The 22,305-nt window shown below is 45.0% G+C and overlaps 1 protein-coding gene across 7 annotated transcripts in view; it reads left to right on the top strand.

Moving 5' to 3' along the window:
* Positions 1–9,481: 9,481 nt before the first annotated feature.
* SERPING1 (serpin family G member 1) overlaps positions 9,482–22,305 on the top strand; it is an 18,801-nt gene continuing 5,977 nt past the window's right edge. Inside the window, exons 1-7 of one of the 7 annotated variants that reach the window (XM_081877480.1) lie at positions 9,482–9,709; positions 13,307–13,411; positions 13,531–13,635; positions 14,458–14,562; positions 16,992–17,099; positions 19,061–19,547; positions 20,174–20,311. In XM_081877480.1, the coding sequence (XP_081733606.1) occupies positions 9,650–9,709; positions 13,307–13,411; positions 13,531–13,635; positions 14,458–14,562; positions 16,992–17,099; positions 19,061–19,547; positions 20,174–20,311 (1,108 nt within the window). In that variant the 5' untranslated portion in view covers positions 9,482–9,649. The remainder of the gene's footprint in view (positions 9,710–13,306; positions 13,412–13,530; positions 13,636–14,457; positions 14,563–16,991; positions 17,100–19,060; positions 19,548–20,173; positions 20,312–22,305) is intronic. The other 6 variants (XM_081877482.1, XM_081877481.1, XM_081877484.1 and 3 more) reach the window with 6 other exon arrangements.

Genomic DNA, 22,305 nt, shown 5'->3' with positions numbered 1-22,305 from the left:
CGTTCTTAGATCCCCTCCTCCCAGACACTCAGCATTCTGTGCCACTGTCCTTAGTCCTCATTGGGGTGTTTTAGGGTTTTTTCCTCTTTGGGTTTTTTTCTTCGTTTCTCTTAAAAATAGTTCGTACTTCTGCAAACCTTGGGGCTCCTCCAAGCCTGCTAGTACTTCCCTCTTGTGCATGGATGGTGATTTTGTGTGGCTGTCTATAATACAAGGGTGCCATCTCTCAGGATTTTATCCCCAACCAAACGGCTTGCGGCTTAAAAAAATAAAATAAAACCCCAACCCGTAGAACATCCCCCTTTCCTTATATACAAAGTGTGTGTTTCTACTCCTTATGGCTGTGGAGAAAAACTCAAAGACATGGCTGTGAAGAAGTAACACGCGGATTCAAAACTTAGCTTACCTGAATGTGAGGATGCTTCAAACAACACATGCTTCAAACAACATTCCCCCCTCTTCAACATATGTAATAAAGTCAGCATGGCAGCATGAGTGTAAAAGCAGTTACATTTGAGGTCGGCGGTTCGAATCCCCGCAACGGGGTGAGCTCCCATTGCTCGATCCCTGTTCCTGCCAACCTAGCAGTTCGAAAGCACGTCAAAGTGCAAATAGATCAATAGGTACCGCTCCGGTGGGAAGGTAAACGGTGTTTCCGTGCGCTGCTCTGGTTCGCCAGAAGCAGCTTAGTCATGCTGGCCACATGACCCTGAAGCTGTACGCCGGCTCCCTCGGCCAATAAAGCAAGATGATCGCCGCAACCCCAGAGTCGGCCACGACTGGACCTAATGGTCAGGGGTCCCTTTACCTTTACATACTATATATTTAAAGCACTCTTGTTCCCTCAAAGACTTATGGGTGTTATTAAGAGTTGTTGCGAATTGTAACTCTGTGAGGGATGAACTACAGTACCCAGAATCCTTTGAGGTGAATAATGTGCTTTGAATGTGCTTTGGGTGTATAGTGCGTACCCAATAAAAAGACAGGGCCTGGCACAGTTGAAGCAGTCATCCTTAACGGCAGCTGGATATCTGCCCCTCACTGCCATCTGCTTCATAGGATGCAGAGCCAACCTAGAGGAGACTGAAATATGACTGAAGTACCTCAGTTCACACAGCAAACTACCAAAAATAACTAGTTAACTAGGAAAGAGGGGAATAGGCGAAGAAGGGTGGGAAACTGTAGGGCAGGGGTGCTAAACATAACTCAGGTAGGCACCCTTCAGAACATTGTGGACCATCCTCTCTGCTTTCAAAACATTTTGGTGGTTGAAGCCTCTGCCTCCTGAGTCACTGTTTGCCACATTCTGCAGCCACCAAATTGGTCTTAGCTGAAATGAATGGGCAGTGTCTGTTTCCAAGAAAGGGATGCCACACCTCACAGAAGTGGGGTGGGGTGGGGGGACTCAGCCGTGTTGCTTTCACATATAGAAGCCTATTTGAGACCTATGGAAAAGTTCAAAATGGCTGTTGCCTAAGCATGACAGAGTTTGAAAATAAATATTTATTTTCAAACTCTGTCATGATTAGGCAACAGCCATTTTGGACTTTTCCATAGGTCTCAAATAGGCTTCTATATATGAAAGCAACTCTGTCACTATTAGGCAACAGCCATTTTGAACTTTTCCATAACTTGGCTGGCAGCGGCTGGCAAAGGACCCAGTTAGGCAGGTTTCAGACAGTTCAAGTGTTCCCAGGACTAGAGACATCAGAGCAGGATGACCTGCTAATTTTCACAGGCTGCACAATTCCAGTCAAACAGCACCTGCTTGTATCTCTTGAAATACTTGCCAGAAGTTGCTTTTGTCACCCAGGTTCTGTGTATCATAGAATCATAGAGTTGTAAGGGACCTCAAGGGTATAAAATAGATAGCTGGGGGTGTGTGGCTTCTTTTGTTCTTTAAAGGTATATAATATTGTTTTATAAATGTATGAGCAGGAATTGGTGAACCAACACCTATTGGCTAAAGGGAATTGAATATAAGGAAAGAATTGTGAGCCAGAGATAAATATGTAACATCAAGCAGCAGTGGGGGAAACAGCATCTAGGATCATCATCATCATCATCATTTTAATTTGCATACCATCTTTCTATCTTGCAATACTCAAGGCTGTTTACAAGCTGAAGAAACAGAAAATGTACACCTTATAACAATCTAATGCAATACAACAATGTGATAATAAAACATAATTTTAAAATAAGCAACTTACATCAAAAAAGAAACATTCAACAATCATTAGAACAGTATAAAATAATAATATCAGCATATAAAAGTTAAACAGAGATTCACTCTTAACAGTTACAATAAATAATTTCTAAACTACAATAAATAAAACAACGGCAAGCCACAGTACATCAAATAATACAATACAAACTGAGAAGCAGAGACTAGAGGGTGGAGCAAGGCAGGTGGAGGAAGGCCTTGCCTGATGAAGTCAACTTTTTGGAAATATTGTATTAAATTTGATGTCATTTGCTCTGATTTGTTAATCTTTATTGCCCCCCTCCAGTTATTTAATTGGCAAAAAAGGAATGCACCCCGAAAGTAATCTAGTTCAACTCCTCAATCCAGGAACCTTTCACCCAACATGGGGCTCAAACCCACGACCCTGAGATTAAGAGTCTCAAACCACTAGTAGCAGTAGGCAGCTGTGTACTGCAGTCCAGCGATCCTTCGGTTGCAATGCTAAACACACTTGCTAGGGACTTGCTTCTGAGTATGCATTCATAGGGATGCACTGCATAACTGTGAAATTTTCAACATGCTTTTGATTATATCCGCAACAAAAAGAATGGAGGGAAACGGCTAGGCAACATTTCCCCCCAAAGTGAATAGGGACAAATAAGTAGGGATGGGAGAATCTGTCAATTTGAGTTTCTCGTTTTCCAGTCTTAATTTCAGTTCTTCACATTCATGTGTAAAAGTTCTAAGGAAAGTTACTCAGCATTTTAGTGTTAATTTCCCCCAGCATACATACACATTTGTATGCAATGTTGCCTAACATACACACTTTATTCTAAAGCAATGTTCCCTTACATTATGCATTTTTGTGTGTTGTTTTCATGACTACACACATTTTTATGCACACTTTGCCCTGGGATATGCATTTTTGCACATGTTACTTGGCTGGAGAGCTACATTGCAAAATTCAGAAAAGTGTGAACTTTGAAGGATAGCTGTGGAATTGCTTTGGAAAGTGCAGATCAGGGAGCTTCCCCTTTAAATGTAAACTGAATCCAATTTTCCCCTCAGTCCTACAAACAGCAAATTAATTTCTTCTGCATTTTAGTGCAACTTTATCAAGCACTCAAGAATAAAAGGAAAACATCACTAGGCCTCGGCATATTTCATGTCACACTGATATTTCTTGAGACATCACTGTTTAGAGCCAATCGGTCCTGAACAGCAATTCCTTCTTCACTGACAAATGCTGCAGTGACATGAGCAGTGGAGACAAGTATGGCAGTGGGGGCCACTATCCCACCCTGCAGCATAGACCACTGACAATATGTTTCCCACCTTGTTACTGTCACTGCCACTCCTGCCTAGGACTCATCTAAACTTACATTTTGCCCTGCACTTTCTAGGCGCAGGCCCTCATTTTCCTGGTTCATGTCTGAACACTTTCTTTTTTGCCCCACCACTTTCCCCAGGAAAACCCGCTATTAAACACTGAATCAGAACAAATGGCAATTTTGGTCCATGGATTGATGTTTGCTCCAACTCAGCGGTAAAGTGCAGTACTTCACAGGGAAACAAACAAACAAACAAATGCTCAGATATGAAACCTGGAAAGCCTGGACCCAGAAATGCAGAGCAAAGTTAAATAAGGACAGGGCAAGTAAGCTTATACTGTAGTTTATTTAATTGGGAATAGAGGGACTGCCTGATGATATCCCAGTTTCTTATAAGTCAAGGGCATGTTCTTTCTGCTCATTGACATTTTGTTCTAAAACGGGGACTAAAAAAATTGGTTTCATTCCCATCCTTGTAGTTGACCTGATCAATTACCTCATGTCAAAAGCTCTCCCCTTTTTGTGCTTCCATTTCCTCCTTTACTGGTGTGTCTGTCTGCCCCTATCCCTGTTTCCCACCAGATGCTTTTGTGCAAGGACAATCACAGCGGAGACACCTCCACCTGTCCCCAACCGTGACCTTAGTCATGGGACTTCTCTGGTGTTCCTTCTACAGATAAGTCATGGGACTTCTCTGGTGTTCCTTCTAAAGATACTGTCTCTTGGTTGTGTAAGTCATTCCAATTTGCCCTAAGGATAAGTCAGATGTTTCTGTTAGAGAGGCAAGTAGCCATACGTCATCCTCAGCCACAGACGCACATGCCCTTGTCGCCTCAGGTGACAAAACACATACAGATATGTACACACAAGGGAGTTCACTGAGTGCAGAGTAAACAGGAGTGTGTATACAGCCTTTATGTCCACCGAACGGTGGGCAGTGCTGCCCCTCACATAGAATCCAATTACTTTATGGCAGAAAACTCAGGCAGGACAGTCTTCTGGATGTAAAAAATGTACAGGGCAACAGGTCCACTGGCTTGGCCCTGGAGCCCTATGTTCCCAGGGGTACTCCCACTGCACACACGCAGGCATTTGATGTCAGCCTGCCTGCCAGCATGCCTGATGTCAGCATGCACACGTCATGTGCTCACGCATGCGCTGGCACAAAAATTTGTGGGTGCCTGGCCCCTTCATGGGGAATGTTGTAGGGGCTGGAACACCTAAGGCCCCAGGTACCCAGTGCCTATGCAAGGCAACCTAGAACAAGGGGCTTGCAGAGAATACCACAACCTTGGTGCTAAATATGTACAGCCACATTGACAATGGCTTCTGTCTTCATATTTCAATTAGTACAGTGACGCCGAACTAAATGCCTGCTTTTGATAACAATTCTTTGCAACGCAAGTGTCCTGTTCTGCATCCCACACATTCTGCCAAAGTTTTGAAAACTGGACAAATTGACCACCAGTCCAACTTAATCACCTGCTGTGATGGGCTCCAAACTATCCTAATAGTTGAAATGTCACAATGGCACCCATCATCAGCCACAGGAAGCTCTTTGCAGGAAGTGTGCTTGCTTCTTTAAGGCACACCTAGACAAAGGGTGGGTTGCATTTTTGAGATGTTTCTGAGAGAGCTACAAGGTGAGTCAGAGAGGCCTTGCTTGCAGAATATTTTGCATGGAAACCTTTGCTGTTTAGTGTGTGTTTCTCACCCCTCCACCCACACTCCCAACACACCCCACACACGCTCCAGAGAAGCAGTTTTTTTCCTGCCATGGAGCTGACACAATATTAAAAGAAAGAGCCTGACCTGTTGAAATTTTGCCCAACCTGTACCTGTATAAGGCAAAGGAGCTTGGCCTGAGAAGGAATGGCATTCCTACATTCAGCGTCTCAAGTACTTGTAGTCCACACTGAGCCCACCTCAGTCACTTCCCCTTTTGCATGGCCCATGGAAATAGCTTGCGTTATGTATCTAGTGTGCATTGGGTTGCCTGCATAGTTCAAGATGGAATGCTGGCAGCTGGGTGAGCCCATAGCATCATCATAACTTATTCAGGAGGTGAAGTCTCCTTTTTAGCATTAAAGTGCTGAAACAGCACTTTTTTGGCGGGGTGTGTGTGTTTGTGTGCAAACAAGGGGAGAAAGTCAGTTGGAAACCCAGATACAAATCCAGAGTTCAGGCCAGATCAGGGGACCCACGGCTGCTTTTCCTTCAAAATAAAAGTGGTGGTGTTAAGCATACTTTTTAAAAAAGAGTGCTCAATATTAATACTATATTAAGCACACATTTAAGAAGCATCCTTGATACTAGCATTATTATTTTGAAGGTGAAGTGGTTAATCTCTAGAAAATTCTGCAGAAGCTGAAATCTGGAAATTCTTGAATTTATTAGCTCTGTCTCCTCTAAACTGTGATGTGTGAGAAGTGTCTGTGGTTCTGGCGAGGGAAATGTGTCTTACATGTGCCCTTCCTGCAAAGGTTCAGTCCTAACACTGAAAAGGAGATGCCATGTCTCAGCTCTGGTGACTCCTCCTGGCCCACATCTAGCGACCAAGCTGCCTAACCAACAGCAGATGCTTCCCACAGAACATATTTCATTAAAACTAAGGGATATATTAGGGTGTCACTTGTACTAGCTATGGCAAAGGTAGCGGGGATTGATTCAGCTTGCATTTAAATTGTAGTTCACTACACAGATTCTCTTGGCAGGACTCTTCTTGAGACTGCAAGAAGATCAAACCTATCCATTCTGAAGGAAATCAGCCCTGAGTGCTCACTGGAAGGACAGATCGTGAAGCTGAGGCTCCAATACTTTGGCCACCTCATGAGAAGAGAAGACTCCCTGGAAAAGACCCTGATGTTGGGAAAGATGGAGGGCACAAGGAGAAGGGGACGACAGAGGATGAGATGGTTGGACAGTGTTCTCAAAGCTACCAGCATGAGTTTGACCAAACTGCGGGAGGCAGTGGAAGACAGGAGTGCCTGGCATGCTCTGGTCCATGGGGTCACGAAGAGTCGGACATGACTAAACGACTAAACAACACACACAGATTCTGCTGTGAGAAGAGACTTGACTTTCTCTGATGTTGCTTTCTCTGATTCATTTGCAACAATGCTGCACTCACTTCTCAAAGCAGGGCCAAAATAGATACTTAATTTCAGGGCATGTGCCGAGTACCAGACAAATGGGACTTCACATTAACAATGTAGTCCCTGAGGACACAGTGAAACGACAAAAAGCTGGGAACCAGTAGAAATATTTTGGAGGGGCAGGATCTCTCTCTTGGGATCTGAAGTAGGGTAGTTTCCACTGCACATGCCAATTGCCTTCATGTATTCTTCAACTTGATTATTTGTAGGTAAAGCAAATATTGCAAAAATGGCACCAGTTTCCAGTGCTCTCTCCCCACCCAAGGAAACCAAACTTGGGCCATGCTGCCATCTCACTGCGAGGAGGAGTGAGCAACAACTGTTTCTTTGACCACCCCAAATGATACCTCTGTGCCAAATGCGGGGAGAAAAACAGATGAGATCACATATTGTGAAAGAGCTAAAAGCTTGATTTGGAGTCTGTCTGTTGTTGCTGGTATGTTGATGATACTCAGCTCTTTTTCTCCTTTTTGCCACATTCAGAGGAGTCATGTGGAAGTGCTGAATTGGTGCCTAGGTTCAGTTAGAGCCTGGATGAGGCCTAGTAAACTCATGTTCAATCCAGAAAAGATGGAGGTGTTGTCAGTGAATGATTTGTCTGATGTAGTCTTTCTGGACAGAGTTGCTCTCTGTCTCAGAGTCTTTCTGGAAAGAGTTGCTCTCCCCTTGGTGGGCCAGACTTGCTGTTAGATCCAGTTTTTACCATAAAAGGCCCAATGGCCCCTGTAATATGAAGTACTATTCATCAGCTGAGGCTGGTATTCCCGTTGTTGCCATCCCTCCTGGGCAGAGGTATCTTGTTGCTAATGGCAACAAGTGTTGCTCTTTTTGCAGCCCATGGGGCGGGGACATACTCTATTGCTCCTGGGGGACTTCAGGGGCTAGGATCTCAGTCCGTTTTCTCAAAATACTTACCAAATAGAGCAGGGTCCAACATGAAGCATAGTCTCAACAAGGCAAAGTAAGTAGCACAGAGTGTTCCAGGCAGGCAGGGGAATCAGGAGCTAAAGACCTATGCTATTTCCAGCAACCAGGAGACCGGACTTTATACAATGCATGAATATGTACTTTCAGTTTCAACACACCTTCTGCTTTGTTTCTGCTAGTAAAGGCAAAGGAGCAGACCAGATGTGCATGTGTTTAAGGAGCAGAGGAGCACGTTAAGCAGATGCTCTCCCACTGAACTACAGCTGTTTCCCATCACCAAAGAGGTGAGGTAGCTCATATTTGTATAGTGCTGTGCATGGAAGCCCATCGATGAAGGTATGAACAGAAAGAGCTCAAGGAAAGCAAAAGTTTGTTGTGCGTACAGAGATCTATAATTCTATTATTCTATCCACAAAACATACACTTATTACAAACATTGCAAATAAATCTTTATTCTAGCAAAGTCTTCTCATGAGTCTGCACTGGCCTAACTTTCCTCAAGTACTCTTGGGCATAAAGGTGGGGTATGTGACTTGCAGAGCTCTAATTTTCTCGTATAGCAAGCTTTTCCAACTTGGTGCTCTCCAGGCATTTTGGGTTCTACAGCTGCTATGAGATCCAGACAACACAAAATGTCAGGATGGCACCAGTTGTTGTTGTTGTTGTTGTTGTTGTTGTTGTTGTTGTTGTTGTTGTTGTTGTTGTTGTTATTATTATTATTATTATTATTATTATTATTATTATTATTATAAATTTGTATACTGCCCTACATCTGAAGGCTGCAGGGTAGTTCCCAACATAAAAATGCAAAATGAAAACACAAAATACATAACAAAACAAAACCAAAAACAAACCAATAACCTTCCTTCCTCATATAATTAGTATATATAAATCTGAAACAAATATTATCCTTTTACTTGGGGTGTGAAGTTCCTATTTTTTGGAGCTGTTTGAAGTAGCTACCCTGTTTATACCAGTTTGAGGAAGGCTACACTACAGGAGTCAAGCCTTGCTGACTACAACCTAGACCACCATCTTGGGGAAGCTGGTTAATCATATATACCTAAAATCAACTCCCTTCCCTGAAATTTCTAATATCTTCTTAATATGTTATTTAACCAACTTTGAACCATCTAAGACTTCTATACTTCTATCATTACAGCCAACTTTATTTATACCTAATTGCTCCTGAAATTTCCTTATCAAATTGAATTCATTAGATTTATGATTATCTTTCCATTTTCTGGCATATAGCATCCTAACCATTATTAAATACACAGACACTGGGTCTGATGAATAGATTTTGTTTTTCCAATAATTGAACAGAAACAAGAAGCAATCTAAAAAGACTCCTGTCCTAAAACATTTCTCTAATAATATTGGCAGGTGGCAGCCGTGACCGATTGTTCCTTCATCTTAGCTCACTCCCACCATAAATGAATAAAATCCTCTTAGTCCTCGGGCTGGCCTGCTCCCATTCCTGCCTCATGATTTACAGGAATTCTCATTTTTTAGAGAATTAATCCTTAATTTTTAACTAACTACTGCCTGCAGCCAACCAATGAGGTATAAATAAACCCCCTTTTCCCTCCCCCATGATCCACTCAGAAAGTAGATAAGGTATGTCACAACAGTTGGGCCATATCGCTTGAAGAATTCCCCACAGAGAAGGTAATTTCTTGAACTATTTCTTTTCTACTTGAGAAGTAATTCTGTCCTCGGTCTTCCCCTCCCTTGACAGTTTTCTTATTTCACCACATCTTCTAATGATTTCCTCTCAAGCCAGGGAAACTAGGGAACTGGAATTCCCCTGAAGTCCGTGAATCTAATGTTTTCTTTAGGCACGTGATCTGAGATTGCGAAAAATGGGAGAGAGGAGTCTGCAAGCAGCCAGAGAAGGGGGGCAAGGAGAGGAAGCAGCTGACTGGAGCAGATATTCTTCAGAAATTTCTCCAGTGAGGAACTGTGTTAGTCCCATGCAGGGAGCAAGTGCATTCATCTTCTTTGGGGATTAAATTCAAGTGTCTTCCTTTGGCAGGATTTCTGCCACCATGAAGATCTGGCTGATCCTCCTAGGCCTGGCCGCAACTCTGATACCAAGCTTCTCAGAGGTGAGTAGCAGAGGTGTAAGCAACACAGAAAGGGATCAGACTAGATGACATCTTAGGTTACCTTCCAGTCAGGGCCAGCCCTGCTCCCTAATATTAGGCAGAGTGGTTTGGAGTGCCATGAAAAGCAGAAGAGGGCTTATTTATTTAACAACTTATTAGTGCATTTTTGATGCCAGGAAAGGGAGGGCTCCTTGTGGGATGTTCTGCCTCAGGTGCCAAAACAACTTGCCCAGTCTTGGGTAGTTATTTATGCAGCTTGACTTGGGGAGGAGAGGAGGCAACATTCGTTGTTCGGTTTCAAGCAGCCAAATATCTTCAGCTGACCTTTTTTCCAGCTCTGCTGTTCTGTTATTACATACTCCTCCCCAGCTTCAGAAAGATCCCTACAAAAGACAACAGCAAGCCAGGAAGAGGCAATGGCTGTGTTATTTATTTTAATTTATTTATTGAATTTATATACCACCCTATACCCGAGGTCTCAGGGTGATTCACAGAACAAAATCAGAATGTAAAACCACAAAATATATAATCAAAATAAAAACAACAGCCCAATAACCCCCCCAACCCCAACCCCCATGTTTTAAAAGGGTATAGAATGCCCACTTTGGGCTCTGATCCTGCCCACTGTCAGCTTCAGTCCCACCCACCACGGACATGTAGAAACCCCAGACAGTTTACTCCCTGAGGTAATGTGGCCCTTGACAAAATATTGTCCACCCCTGTCCTAAATGATCCACAGCATGCTTATTTGAAAGTTCACTCCCCTCAGAGTGCAGAGGACTTGCTTTAGAGAAAATATGTTCAGGAAGAGGAGGGTAATGGGAAGTACTGTTAGTTCTCATTTAGAAATCTAACATGCAGGACAAAGCTGCACCTTTGAAATGCACTCTGCCCAGCCCTTGCCTCCCCCACCTGCCTGGCCTGCACTACTTTGTTTTGGTTATAGTCCTTGTACTGGTTGTAGACGGCTTCTGACCTGGACACATATCAGTCCCAAGGAGAGCTGGAGTCATGCCAAGATGCAGACTGGGAGATTCCTGGTTCACACCTTGCCTAACCTTACCATTGTTACTTCCTGGTTTTCAAGTTGCATTTGGAACAACTAACTCTCAAAACCTATAGCCTGTTGTGGGAATCTGTCGCTGCTACAGGTGTGTCCAGCAGGGCCCCAGGACAGTTTAGGATCCACATTCAGACTGCAGTGCTGAACCATCTGCCAGCAGGCTCCTCCTTGTCCTGCTTATTTTAACACATGGGATGCTGAAGCCAACGAGAGCAGCAAAGCTATGGGAGTCTTTCAGTGGCTTCTGGAGAACCGGTGGTACGCCCTGCTCCCAGAGTTTTGACACCTTTATGCCTCTTGAAAGGGCCCTCCAAACTCTATAAAAATCAACATGCACATGCTCAGGTTTGGGGTTATTTTTAAAGCCGTATTATTTTAAGGCTCCATTGGCAACCTCAGTGCTGCAATGAGGAGGAACGTATGTGAAGGAAATACAAGGCAGCCTGGCTGGTGGAACACTGAGTGGACAGCACCTGCCTTCCCAAGATCCTTCTCCCATCCAAGTTTCTCCTTTCAAGTAGGAGGCAAGGAGAACTGGGCTCTGTTGCCTGGGCAGGAAAATAAGCCCAAGATTCAGATTTTGCTTTCTTTTGAGGCAGTGGGGAATGGAGGACATTGAGGGTTAATTAGAGAGGGGCTCCTCTAGGGCAGAATTGGGGTCAGAAATTAATTGCAAATTAATCACCTGAAGGGTCATCAGGGTGGGTAATTGATGGTAAGTAAATTCACTAAAGTAGCACTGATATGAATGGGAAGTTAGCTGACCTGCCTTCAGTGGTGTGGGTGTTATGCTGAGGCAGGAAAATGTGTGGTCAGAGGAGTGTTTGGGTACTCAGATCTCATTTTTTTTGCATTGTAGTCTCTCAGGAAGGTTACTTGTCTCCAAGCACCATCAGTGCTTCTGTGACCTGGGTGTCCCCTTGCAGCAGAAACATGTAGGATTCAAGAGTGGTTGGGTGTTTTGGGGTCTCTGACCCAACCTCTGCTTTGCACTCAGGTTCTTGGGCAGGCTATTTGTCTCTAAGCACCATCAGTTTGCCTTCTGTGAAATAGGATGGGTGCTTTTGGGTTGCAGTATCAAATTCAGGGTCAAATATGTGGTTTGGTATTTAGGACTCAGATCTAACCTCTGCCTTGTATTTGCTTTGTAGTCTTGGACACTTGTCTCAGTCTAGTCCAATGTTATCTCTCTCTCTCTCTCTCTCTCTCTCTCTCTCTCTCTCTCTCTCTCTCTGTGTGTGGGGGGGGGGGTTGTGGACAGCCAAAGCCATCTGGCAACCTTAAAAGTAGGACATGAGGACAGCAGTACTACTTCCTTGTTAATTCTCCTGCATTTAGTATTGAAAGAGAGAGAGAAAGATTGGGGGGGGCATGTTATGATGTGGTATGAGCCTCATCTGTGTACATGAGAAAGAGAGGAAGGCTGTGTAGGTTGTCATCTCCTAGGCTTACCCCATCTCAGATAGCTGCATGCTTTCAATGACATGTTCAATGACATGTTGAATATATTTAATTCCTTCGTCATATTTGTCAATAACAAGTTATCCAGTGGGCCTGCCTACCTGTCCATCACCTGACATCACAAACTCCACTGCATCCAGGTCTTTTGCACGGGGTTAATAGGTGACAATCCCCTTTTGGCCCAGCCATGTCTTTACCTGCCCCACATCCAACATCATATATGATGCCACATGTTTGGACTACTAGTCCAAATAAACACATTTGAATTTTAGCTGCCAATCTCTGTTAAATTCAGTTGTGGGCAGCAGAATGGGATGGCGGCACTCACATGAGCTCCAGTCTCCCACATCACTGCTACATGCCAGAAGGGATAGTGGAAGGGGGCAGGTGGTGGCGAGGCTGGTATGGCAAAGATGCAGCCCAGTGCTCCTAAGTGTGAGCTGAGCCATCAATCCAACAAGCTCAGTGTCTCCTCCTTCTTCCTTTTGAAGACTGGGGAAGGCCCAAACCTTAGCACAGACAACGACAGTCCTTTCTGCTCTGGGCAAACAAACAAGAACTTCTGTGAGTGGGCTGGGCTTGTGATATTTGTTCATGTTGGCACCAGCACCTCTATGTCCTTGGTGCAGGAGTGCAGTTTCAGTATCTGACGTACTCTCAATCATCTCCCCTGAGGAGTGTCTTTACAGACAGGAATGACGGGAAAAGCTGGCGGCAGCAGCTCTTTAGGAGGTGCCTGACTAGACGTATCCAATATCTCAGGGGGAGGACACCACTCTGACAACCACTTGAAACTTACCCAGGATCCAGCTCCTGGCTCTCTTGATCACTGTCCCCCATCTGTCAGCCCAGCCACGTCTTGAGGCTCCAGTTTCACCTTCCTCACCCTACCTGAGCCCTTCCTCAAGTCACCCAGTTTCTCCCACCTTTTCAGTGCAATTATTTGTCCACCTGCTCTAGAACCCAACACAGTTTCTGATTAAAAGAATGAAGCACATTTGTTGGTCATGATAAACCAGAGAACAAAGACTTTCCTAATGGGGATTTATTTCTCCGTGACTTCTTGCAACAAGGGGGTGCCAGAAAAGAGCGTAAGAGAAGCTGAGAATGACGGACCTGAGACGACTCAACCCACAAACAATGGCGGATGGAATTGGTTCAGGAATATCTTCAGACAGGTGTGCTTGTTAATATGGATTAGAATAAAAATTAGATCCTTTATCCTTAACCCCTTGTTCCCAAGAGAACAAAGACTTTCCTAATGGGGTTTTATTTCTCCGTGACTTCTTGCAATAAGGGGGTGCCAGAAAAGAGCATAAGAGAAGCTGAGAATGATGGACCTGAGCCAACTGAACCCACAACCAATGGCGGATGGAATTGGTTCAGGAATATCTTCAGACAGGTGTGCTTGTTAATCTGGATTAGAATGGGAATTAGGTCCTTTAGCCTTAGCCCCGTGTCCCCAAAGCAGTAAATATTGAATTATTCGTTTAGAAAGAGAAGCTATTGATAGCTGAACAGTTTCTGGTTGAAGAAAGAAGTGTTTTAATTGGTTATGATAATCAGGAGAACCACAATTTCTCTAATGGAGATTGGTTTCTCCATGACATTTTAAAAACACAAGGAAGTTGTATTCCAAAGAATCTGGAGGGTGCCATGTTGTGGGGGGGTGTTGGCCACAGAGGTTGCAAATGCAGGAATAAATGATTCTGGGATCCCTCTTCCCTTCCAGGATTATGAAAATGAAGAATGAGAGCTGCAAAGTACTATAGGGGCTTATGCACTTACAACTGAGAGCAAAATGCAGGAGCAGAAGGTGTGGTTAATAATACGGACTAGAATGGAAATTACTTTATCCTACTACTAGTCCAAGTAGACATATTTGAATTTTAGCTGCCAACCCCTTTTAAATTATGTTGTGGGCAATAGAATGAGGGAGCTCCAGTCATGTTTCTGGATAACGGGACAGAGAGGAGAAGGGATGAGACGCTGGTGAGGTCAGTGTGATGCAAATGCACCAGGGCAATCCAGTGTCCCCACCAGGATGTTTGATTGTGCTAACCTTGCCACTGCCTCACCTCTCTTTACCTCAGTTTGCAGTAGGGATCTAGAACCCAACACAGTTTCTGATTAAGAGAAAGAAGCACATTTGTTGGTCATGATAAACCAGAGAATGAAGACTTTCCTAATGGGGATTTATTTCTCTGTGACTTCTTGCAACAAGGAGGTGCCAGGAGACAGCATAAGAGAAGCTGAGAATGACAGACCTGAGTTGACTCAGCCCACAACCAATGGCGGATGGAATTGGTTCAGGAATATCTTCAGACAGGTGTGCTCGTTAATCTGGATTAGAATGGGAATTAGGTCCATTTTCTTTAACCCCTTGTCAGGGGGGTTGGACTGGGTATATGCTCTACCTCTCATTTAATATGCTCTACCTCTCATTTAACTTGGAACTAGTTTTGGGGGTGAATGCCCTGTGTGAATGTCTGGAAGCAGATGGAGGACAGATGGCGATCAGTGGATTGAGGATGAATCCCAACAGGACAGAAGTATTATTTTGGGGGGACATGGGGCGGGTGTGGGGGACTCCCTGGTCCTGAATGGGGTAACTGTGCCCCTGAAGGACCAGGTGTGCAGCCTTGGTGTGCAGTCATTTTGGAATCACAGTTGTTCATGGAAGTGCAGGTTAAATCTGTGTCCAAGGTACCTGTTTACGAGCTCCGTGTGTTACACTAGCTGAGACCTGCCTGCGCACTATCTTGCCAAAGTGGTACGTGCTCTGGTTATCTCCCACTTTGACTACTGCAATGTGCTCTGTGGGGGGCTACCTTTGAAGGTGACACAGAAACTACAGCAATCCAGAATGCAGCTGCCAGACTGGTGACTGGGAATGGTCCCTAGGACCGTATAACACTGGTTCTGAAAAACCTGCATTGGTTCCCAGTATGTTTCCAAGCACAATTCAAATTGTTGGTGCTGACCATTAATACCCTAAACTGTCCTGTCCTGTATACCTGAAGGGGCATCTCTGCCCCCATCATTTAGCCTGAACCAGCTTGAGGTCCAGCTCCAAGGGCCCTCTGGTGGTTCCCTCACTGCAAGAAGTGAAGTTACAGGGAACCAGGCAGAGGGCCTTCTCTGTGGAATGCCCCCCCCCCCATCAGATGTCAAAGAATTAAACAACTATACAACTTTCTTGAAGATATTTGAAGGTAGCCCTCTATAAGGGAGTTTTAATGTCCAATATTTCACTGTGTTTTTATACAGTGGTACTTCGGGTTAAGAACTTAATTCATTCCGGAGGTCCGTCCTTAACCTGAAACTGTTCTGAACCCCAGGTACCACTTTAGCTAATGGGGCCTCCCATTGCCACCATGCCACTGTCGTGCAATTTCTGTTCTCATCCTGAAGCAAAGTTCTTAACCCGAGGTACTATTTCTGGGTTAGCGGAGTCTGTAACCTGAAGCGTCTGTAACCCGAGGTACCTCTGTATTCTTTTGGAAGCTGGCCCGAGTGGATGGGGCATCCCAGTCAGATAGGCAGGGTGTAAGTAATATTCAAACTGGTGGCCATCACTGGCTCCTGGGTGTCAAGAGCCCTATGGAGATGTCATGGAAGGGATGGTCAGATCCTGAGGAGAGAGTGAGAGGTTGATGGCTCAGAGGAGGATCCTAGAAGGTTGGGGGAAGTGAAATTGGGCCTCCAAAAAATATCTGAGCCAGAGGAGGGGGCCAGTGATCAATGGAGTCAGGAGCTGGATACTGGGAAGAGTCCAAGCAGGTTGACAGAGAGGTGTTACACCCCTGTGTTTTCAGACACCTCTAGTCATGAACTCCCTAAAGTGTAGCCACCGTCACCTCCTCCTGTCAGTTAGAAAACTCTGCCTTCTGGGGAGGTCCTTACAGTAAGTTGGATACTGAGCCAGCACTGACTCCACCTCCATCTCCCAGCACATGGAGACACCAGTGCCAGCATGAACAAACCTCACAGGTCCAACTCACTTGGAGGAATTCCCATTTGCTTGCCTAGTCCTGAGATGTGTGCTGCTTTCCGCCCTAAGGGCTATGCTTACCCTGTTTTCAAAAAGAAGATGGGGACGGGTGTCTCTTCTTGGATAATCTCAGCTCATTCTTAGCCAAGTAATTCATCTGCTGTGTTTTTTTAAACTTTGCTTTCCTTCCACTCAGTTTTATGCATTCTGAGTCCAAGTTCAAGTTCATCATCTAGCAGTGAAGTCCAGGACACTGCAGGAGCAAATTCCGTAATGAAAAAGTACTTTCTTTTATCTGCCCTGAATCTGCCAACATTCAGCTTGGTTATATGTCTACAAGTTCTAGTGTTACCAGAGAGAGAAAGAAATATTTCTCCATACCATGCATAATAATATTATAAACTTCTATCATGCTACCTCTTACTCACCTTTTCTCCAAACTAAAAAGTCCTGGAAGCTGCAATGTTTCTTCAGACTGGAGTCACTCCATCTCCTTTATCATTTCAGTTGCCCTTTTCTGAACTTTTTCCAAGTCAACAGTATCCTTTTCGAGGAGAGGGGACCAGAACTGTACATGGTATTCCAAATGAAGTCAAACCACAGATTTCTATAATGGCATTGTGCTATAAACATTTTTATTTTTATTTCATTTCCTAATGATCCCCAGCATGGAATTTCCCCCTTTTTCACAGCTGCCGAACTTTCGGCAGACATCTTCATCAAGTGATCCACTGCAACCTCAAGCACATTGTCCTTCGTTTCAGGGTCCTGAGGTTACGGAAGAGCCAACCCAGACCACGAGAAGCAGCAACAACAAGGAAACCGGAACATGGCGCCCCCTCAGCAAGATCCTTAACCTTCAGGACTCTCAGGTGTGACTATTAATCCTATGAATATTTGGAAGTGGCCTTTTGCTGGGAATTACTTCTTTCACCTTTGCTCCCTGTTTAGTTTAGATTTTAGTTGTTGTCTGAGAATGCTAATCGGGATTTATTTTTAATTTTTTGCTTTGCATTAGAGATTTGTACCTTAGTTATTGAATTTTAACACTCAGCTTTCTAGTCTCTCTCAGCTGTACTCTTACATATCTTTTCAGTAATTAATCTAAATGCCATGAGCATGATTAAGGTACCTCTGGGGTAGCTCTGATATACAATTCCACCACCACAATCTCCAACAAAAGACAAGAGTGCCCTGGCTGCTAGAGCTGATCCAGACTCTATTTCTATTTGAATACGAAGCACATTTATTAGTTGCAACACCCAAAAGAACATTGATTTATGGTCTAAGTACTGTTGTGAGTTGGTGTGTGTGTGTGTGTGTGTGTGTGTGTGTGTGTGTGTGTGTGTGTGTATGATGCCTTTAGTCCCTTCCAACTCCTGGGGACCTGTATCCATTAAGGGTTAGCTCTGATATTATAATAATAATAATAATAATAATAATAATAATAATAATAATAATTTATTATTTATACCCGCCCATCTGGCTGGGCTTCCCCAGCCACTCTGGGCGGCTTCCAGCCTAATATTAAAATACAGAAATACATCAAACATTAAAAGCTTCCCTAAACAGCTCTGTCTTCATATGTCTTCTAAAAGTTTGGTAGTTGTTTTTCTCTTTGACATCTGGTGGGAGGGCGTGCCACTACCGAGAAGGCCTTCTGCCTGGATTCCTGTAACTTGGCTTTTCGCAGTGAGGGAACCGCCAGAAGGCCCTTGGCACAGGACCTCAGTGTCCGGGATGAATGATGGGGATGGAGACGCTCCTTCAGGTATACAGGACCAAGGCCGTTTAGGGCTTTAAAGGTCAGCACCAACACTTTGAATTGTGCTTGGATACGTTCTGGGAGCCAATGCAGATCTCTCAGGACTGGTGTTATGCCACTCCCCAGTCTAGCTGCCACATTCTGGATTAATTGCAGTTTCCGGGTCACCTTCAAAGGTAGCTCCACACAGAGCACATTGCAGTAGTCCAAGCTGTTCTGTTCTAATTAGCCAACTGTAAGCCTTAGCTTAAGTACACTCATTAGTATTATCAAAGAAGCTGCTCACTGCCTAGGGCAAATGGATGGGCCTTTCCCTTTTCCACCTGGCTGGTGGTTAGAAGAACAATGGAAGAGTAGTTGTGTGTGAGCTGAGCAAGAAGGTAGAGAGACAGAGACATGTTTCAGATACATGTTTGCTTGGTGCTGGGCTCTGGGGCTCACCTGGGAACCTAATGTTGAAGCAAGATCAGTTAGGGAGTTAATGCTGTGAGCCCCTCCTCCTGCCCCATCTTCGGCTCTGCTGGCCTTCATTCCAAGGAAACCAAAACCTGGGCAAGCACCCACCCTGGAATGCCTAGAATTGCCCTCCGCTCAGAGATTGAGATAGCGTGTAACAGTACAATAGTGATTTCGAACACATTTTGTACAGAGTTGAACCAAGCTACACAGCTGTGGGCAGCGTGTGGCAGCTCCATCAACCCTGGTGCCTGCCAGTAAAAGCAACCTTAGAGGGTGGAACTAGGGGGGTGATAAACCCTCTTTGGGGGGAGATTTTGGGGGTGATTTGTGAGTTTGTTTGGGCCCTGGGTGAGAGTGAGGGTGGATGGGTGGAGTCCTGGGTAAGAGTCAGGAAGCTGAGAGGCATTGGGTGGGGAGCTGTGTCAAAAGAAGGGAAGAATAGATTTATTAGTAATTTGTATTAATATTGCATTGTGTATTTTTGTCACATTTGTTGTTGTTTTAGCTTCCTGTATACCTCTTAGACATATTTTTATATATCAAGCAGTATTTGAAATGGCATTTTTAAATCATCATCTATTATGGTATATTGCTAACACTATTTGACAGGGGATTCCAGTTGAGAATGAAGATAATGCTACAGTGAAGCTGGAAGAAGGAGGCGAGAGAGAAAACGAAGGGAGCCATGAGCAAAAGGAAGCTACTCATTTGGAAGTTGCATCTAACAAAAGAGATGGGGGAGCAGAGGGCAATGAATGTAAACAGTCAAGAGTCTCTGAGGTTGGTGTCAAGGAATGTCTGGATGACCCAGAGATGCCTGCTGGGACCACAAACACAACAGAGCCAGCCACAAGAATACCAACAACAGCAGAGGCAACGGCAAGTACCCCTTGCACATCCAAACAGTGCCAGCCACGCATTAATCCATGGGCCACGTGCGCTCGTGCCACTACAGAGGATGAAAAGAAGTTGTTTGAGGCTCTAACTGAATTTTCTGTGGAGTTCTATAAAGCAGCAATCCTACATGAGAAGCCTGGCTCTAACTTGATCTTTTCACCCTTCAGTGTCGCAGTGATGCTCTCCAACCTATTGCTGGGTAAGGCCATACCTACCTTCAGGTGTGCACATCATCACTTCAGTCTTAAGACCTCTGCATCTGATAATTTTTTTTCCTGCATGGAAATAATCTCCGTGTAGAAAAACGGGCATATATCAAGATGTATAAAGTACAGCATGATTGCTCCTCTGGCAAGGAGCAACTGCAGCACATGCCAGCCAAGTGATTTAATATTATTATTATTTCCCTAAATGGTGTTCCCAGAGCTTCAGCATGTCCTTTCCTTCTCAGCTTCACCTGGTGGACCTCCAGCCCCTCATATATTATTATTTATTCAATTCATTGTCCCCACTTTCCTCCTTACGTGCTCCATCACTCAAACCAAAAGTGCCAGCGTGTATTACAAAAAGCAACAATGAATGCCTCAGCTCAGCACAGCTTGGCAAACGCTTCCTTGGGTCAGTGATAGGTCAGGGCTAGAGGGCACATAACCAATGGTCAGCACCCCACTTTCCCTTGAGTCACCCTGCTCTCTTCCTGGTCCTGTTGGTGTTGTGGGGCAGGTTGTCACTCACTCCTTAATAAATTCCTCACCAAACTAAGGGAAGCCATGGCCTATGCAATGACAGATACCTGCTCCTCACAACCCTGTCTTTGCCATCCAGGCACCTGCAATCAAACCAAGGACCGTCTTGAGAGGCTGCTCTTTTATCCTGAAGGATTCACATGTGTCCATAGAGCACTAGAGAGTCTCCAGAAATCAGAGGCCTTGACCTCCGCCAATGCAATGTTTTTCCAACCAGGTGAGTAAACTATCAGGTTCAAGATTCCCATACACCATCTTTTCCCATGCATCATCTTCTTTCAGGTAAAATCTTAGTCACACTAACGGATGTGTGTCTCAAAACAGAAAACATCTGTGGAAATTGGTTTTATAGCTGTGGAACATAACTGAAATGTTCTCCATATTTCCATTTATGGATTATAGCTGAATTAAAGGGATGCGGGTGGTGCTGTGGTCTAAACCACTGAGCCTCTTTGACTTGCTGATCAGAAGGTTGGTGGTTTGAATCTGCTTGACAGTGGTTAGCTCCCATTGCTCTGTCCCAGCTTCTGCCAACCTAGCAGTTCAAAAGCACACCAGTGCAAATAGATAAATAGGTACCACTGCAGCAGGAAGGTAAATGGCGTTTCCATGGGCTCTGGCACTTGTCACGGTGTCCTGTTGTGCCGGAAGTGGTTTAGTCAAGCTAGCCACATGACCTGGAAACGCCACCTCCCTCAGCCTGAAAAGAGAGATGAGCGCTGCATCCCATAGTCGCCTTTGACTGGGCTTAACTGTCCAGGGGTCCTTTACCCATTTTTTAAACAGTTTGAATTCCCCAAACTGTTTACATTAGATATTCAATCTCTTGTGGTTACCAGTCTCCGGGCTAAAGCATCCCCCTACTGCAGTGCTAATAAGCTTGATTTGAGTCTGTCCTGGTGCACATCTCAACCCTGCAATATGAAGTGTGACAGTAGAGCAGAAATAATGAACATTCGTGAGACCAGAAGGTTGTAACAGATGGATCTGTGAGCAGGATCCTAGTTAATACCTGCTGCTCTTGACCAGATTTTAGCTACAGGAAATTATATGGCTAGCCAATTCCTATGTAACACCCCCACTCACACGAACCTTTAAAAAAAATCCATGAGCATAGAACTTCATGTTTAAATTAGTTATGGTTGTCAACTACCAATTTATGTCTTTTAAATGTATGGCTGACTGACCTGTGAAAACATGGTGGGAACATGTTCAGGAGGGGCATGTGTGGTAGTGAAGAGCTGCTATCCTGGCACTGGCATCGCTACCAGGGCATCTTACCCATAAGTGCTAGGGGTGTGGGGCACCCGGGTGCCAGGCTATCAGGGGTGCCAAGTCAAGAGTCCGGGGCCCGAGAGTTGAGTCCGGGGAAGAGTCCACCCGTCTTCTGCTGCGGGCGGCTCTCCACCCCAACCCCCAACCTTCCTGCCCAGCGTCTGACGGCAGAGTCGTCATCAAAGTCTTAAGGTGCCACAAGACCAAAGTGAGCGGGCACTCAGGGTCCCCGGACAGGCTTTCGCAAGCCGCCCGCAGAGGCTTGCCACTTGGGTGCCCAGTGGCCACCAGCCTTAACTTCCCTCCTTCCCTTTCTCTGCCTCCCAAATTTTAGGTGCCTTGCTGGAGACGGAGGGCAACATATGAGCAGGGAGGGCAATGCAGGCGACAAAGAAATTGGCTCAGCGGAGTCCCTGGCCATTTCATTTGATTTGTAACCCCCTCCCTGTCACCAATACCCAGCATCCAACTAAGCTCTGGCCGCAGCAGCTCCGTCCAGAAGGCAGGGAGGTGCCGGGCAGATTTTTGCACCCTGGCACCGCATATGCTTAAGGCAGCCCTGATCGCTACTTAGCAGGGTGAGGTAGGGTAGCAAGATTGGGGCAACACATGTGCACCAGCATGACCATTGAAGGTTGTGACAATGCAGGTGCAACAGCGAAGCTGCTGGATTAGCGGTCCTGCAGGTGCAACCTTGCACCCTTGACCCCACCACTGCCCTGCGCACAAACCCCATCCAGATAAGCAGCAGCAGCAATGCCAGGAAGGCAGCTCTGCAATACCACCATATCTGCCACTACTGAAAATGTTCAAGTGTTCCACAGCCATGAGAGCCATCTGGTGTTTAGCATGGGTTAAGAAGTCCTCTCAAGATAACCCACAAGAGCAAGAAGTATGTCTCAAGGGAGTATTTTTCTGTCTCTGGTTTTTTCTTCA

This window comes from Podarcis erhardii (assembly GCF_964252035.2).
Source record: "Podarcis erhardii genome assembly, chromosome: 1".
NCBI lineage: Eukaryota > Metazoa > Chordata > Lepidosauria > Squamata > Lacertidae > Podarcis > Podarcis erhardii.
This window is presented reverse-complemented; position numbering and strand designations above follow the sequence as displayed.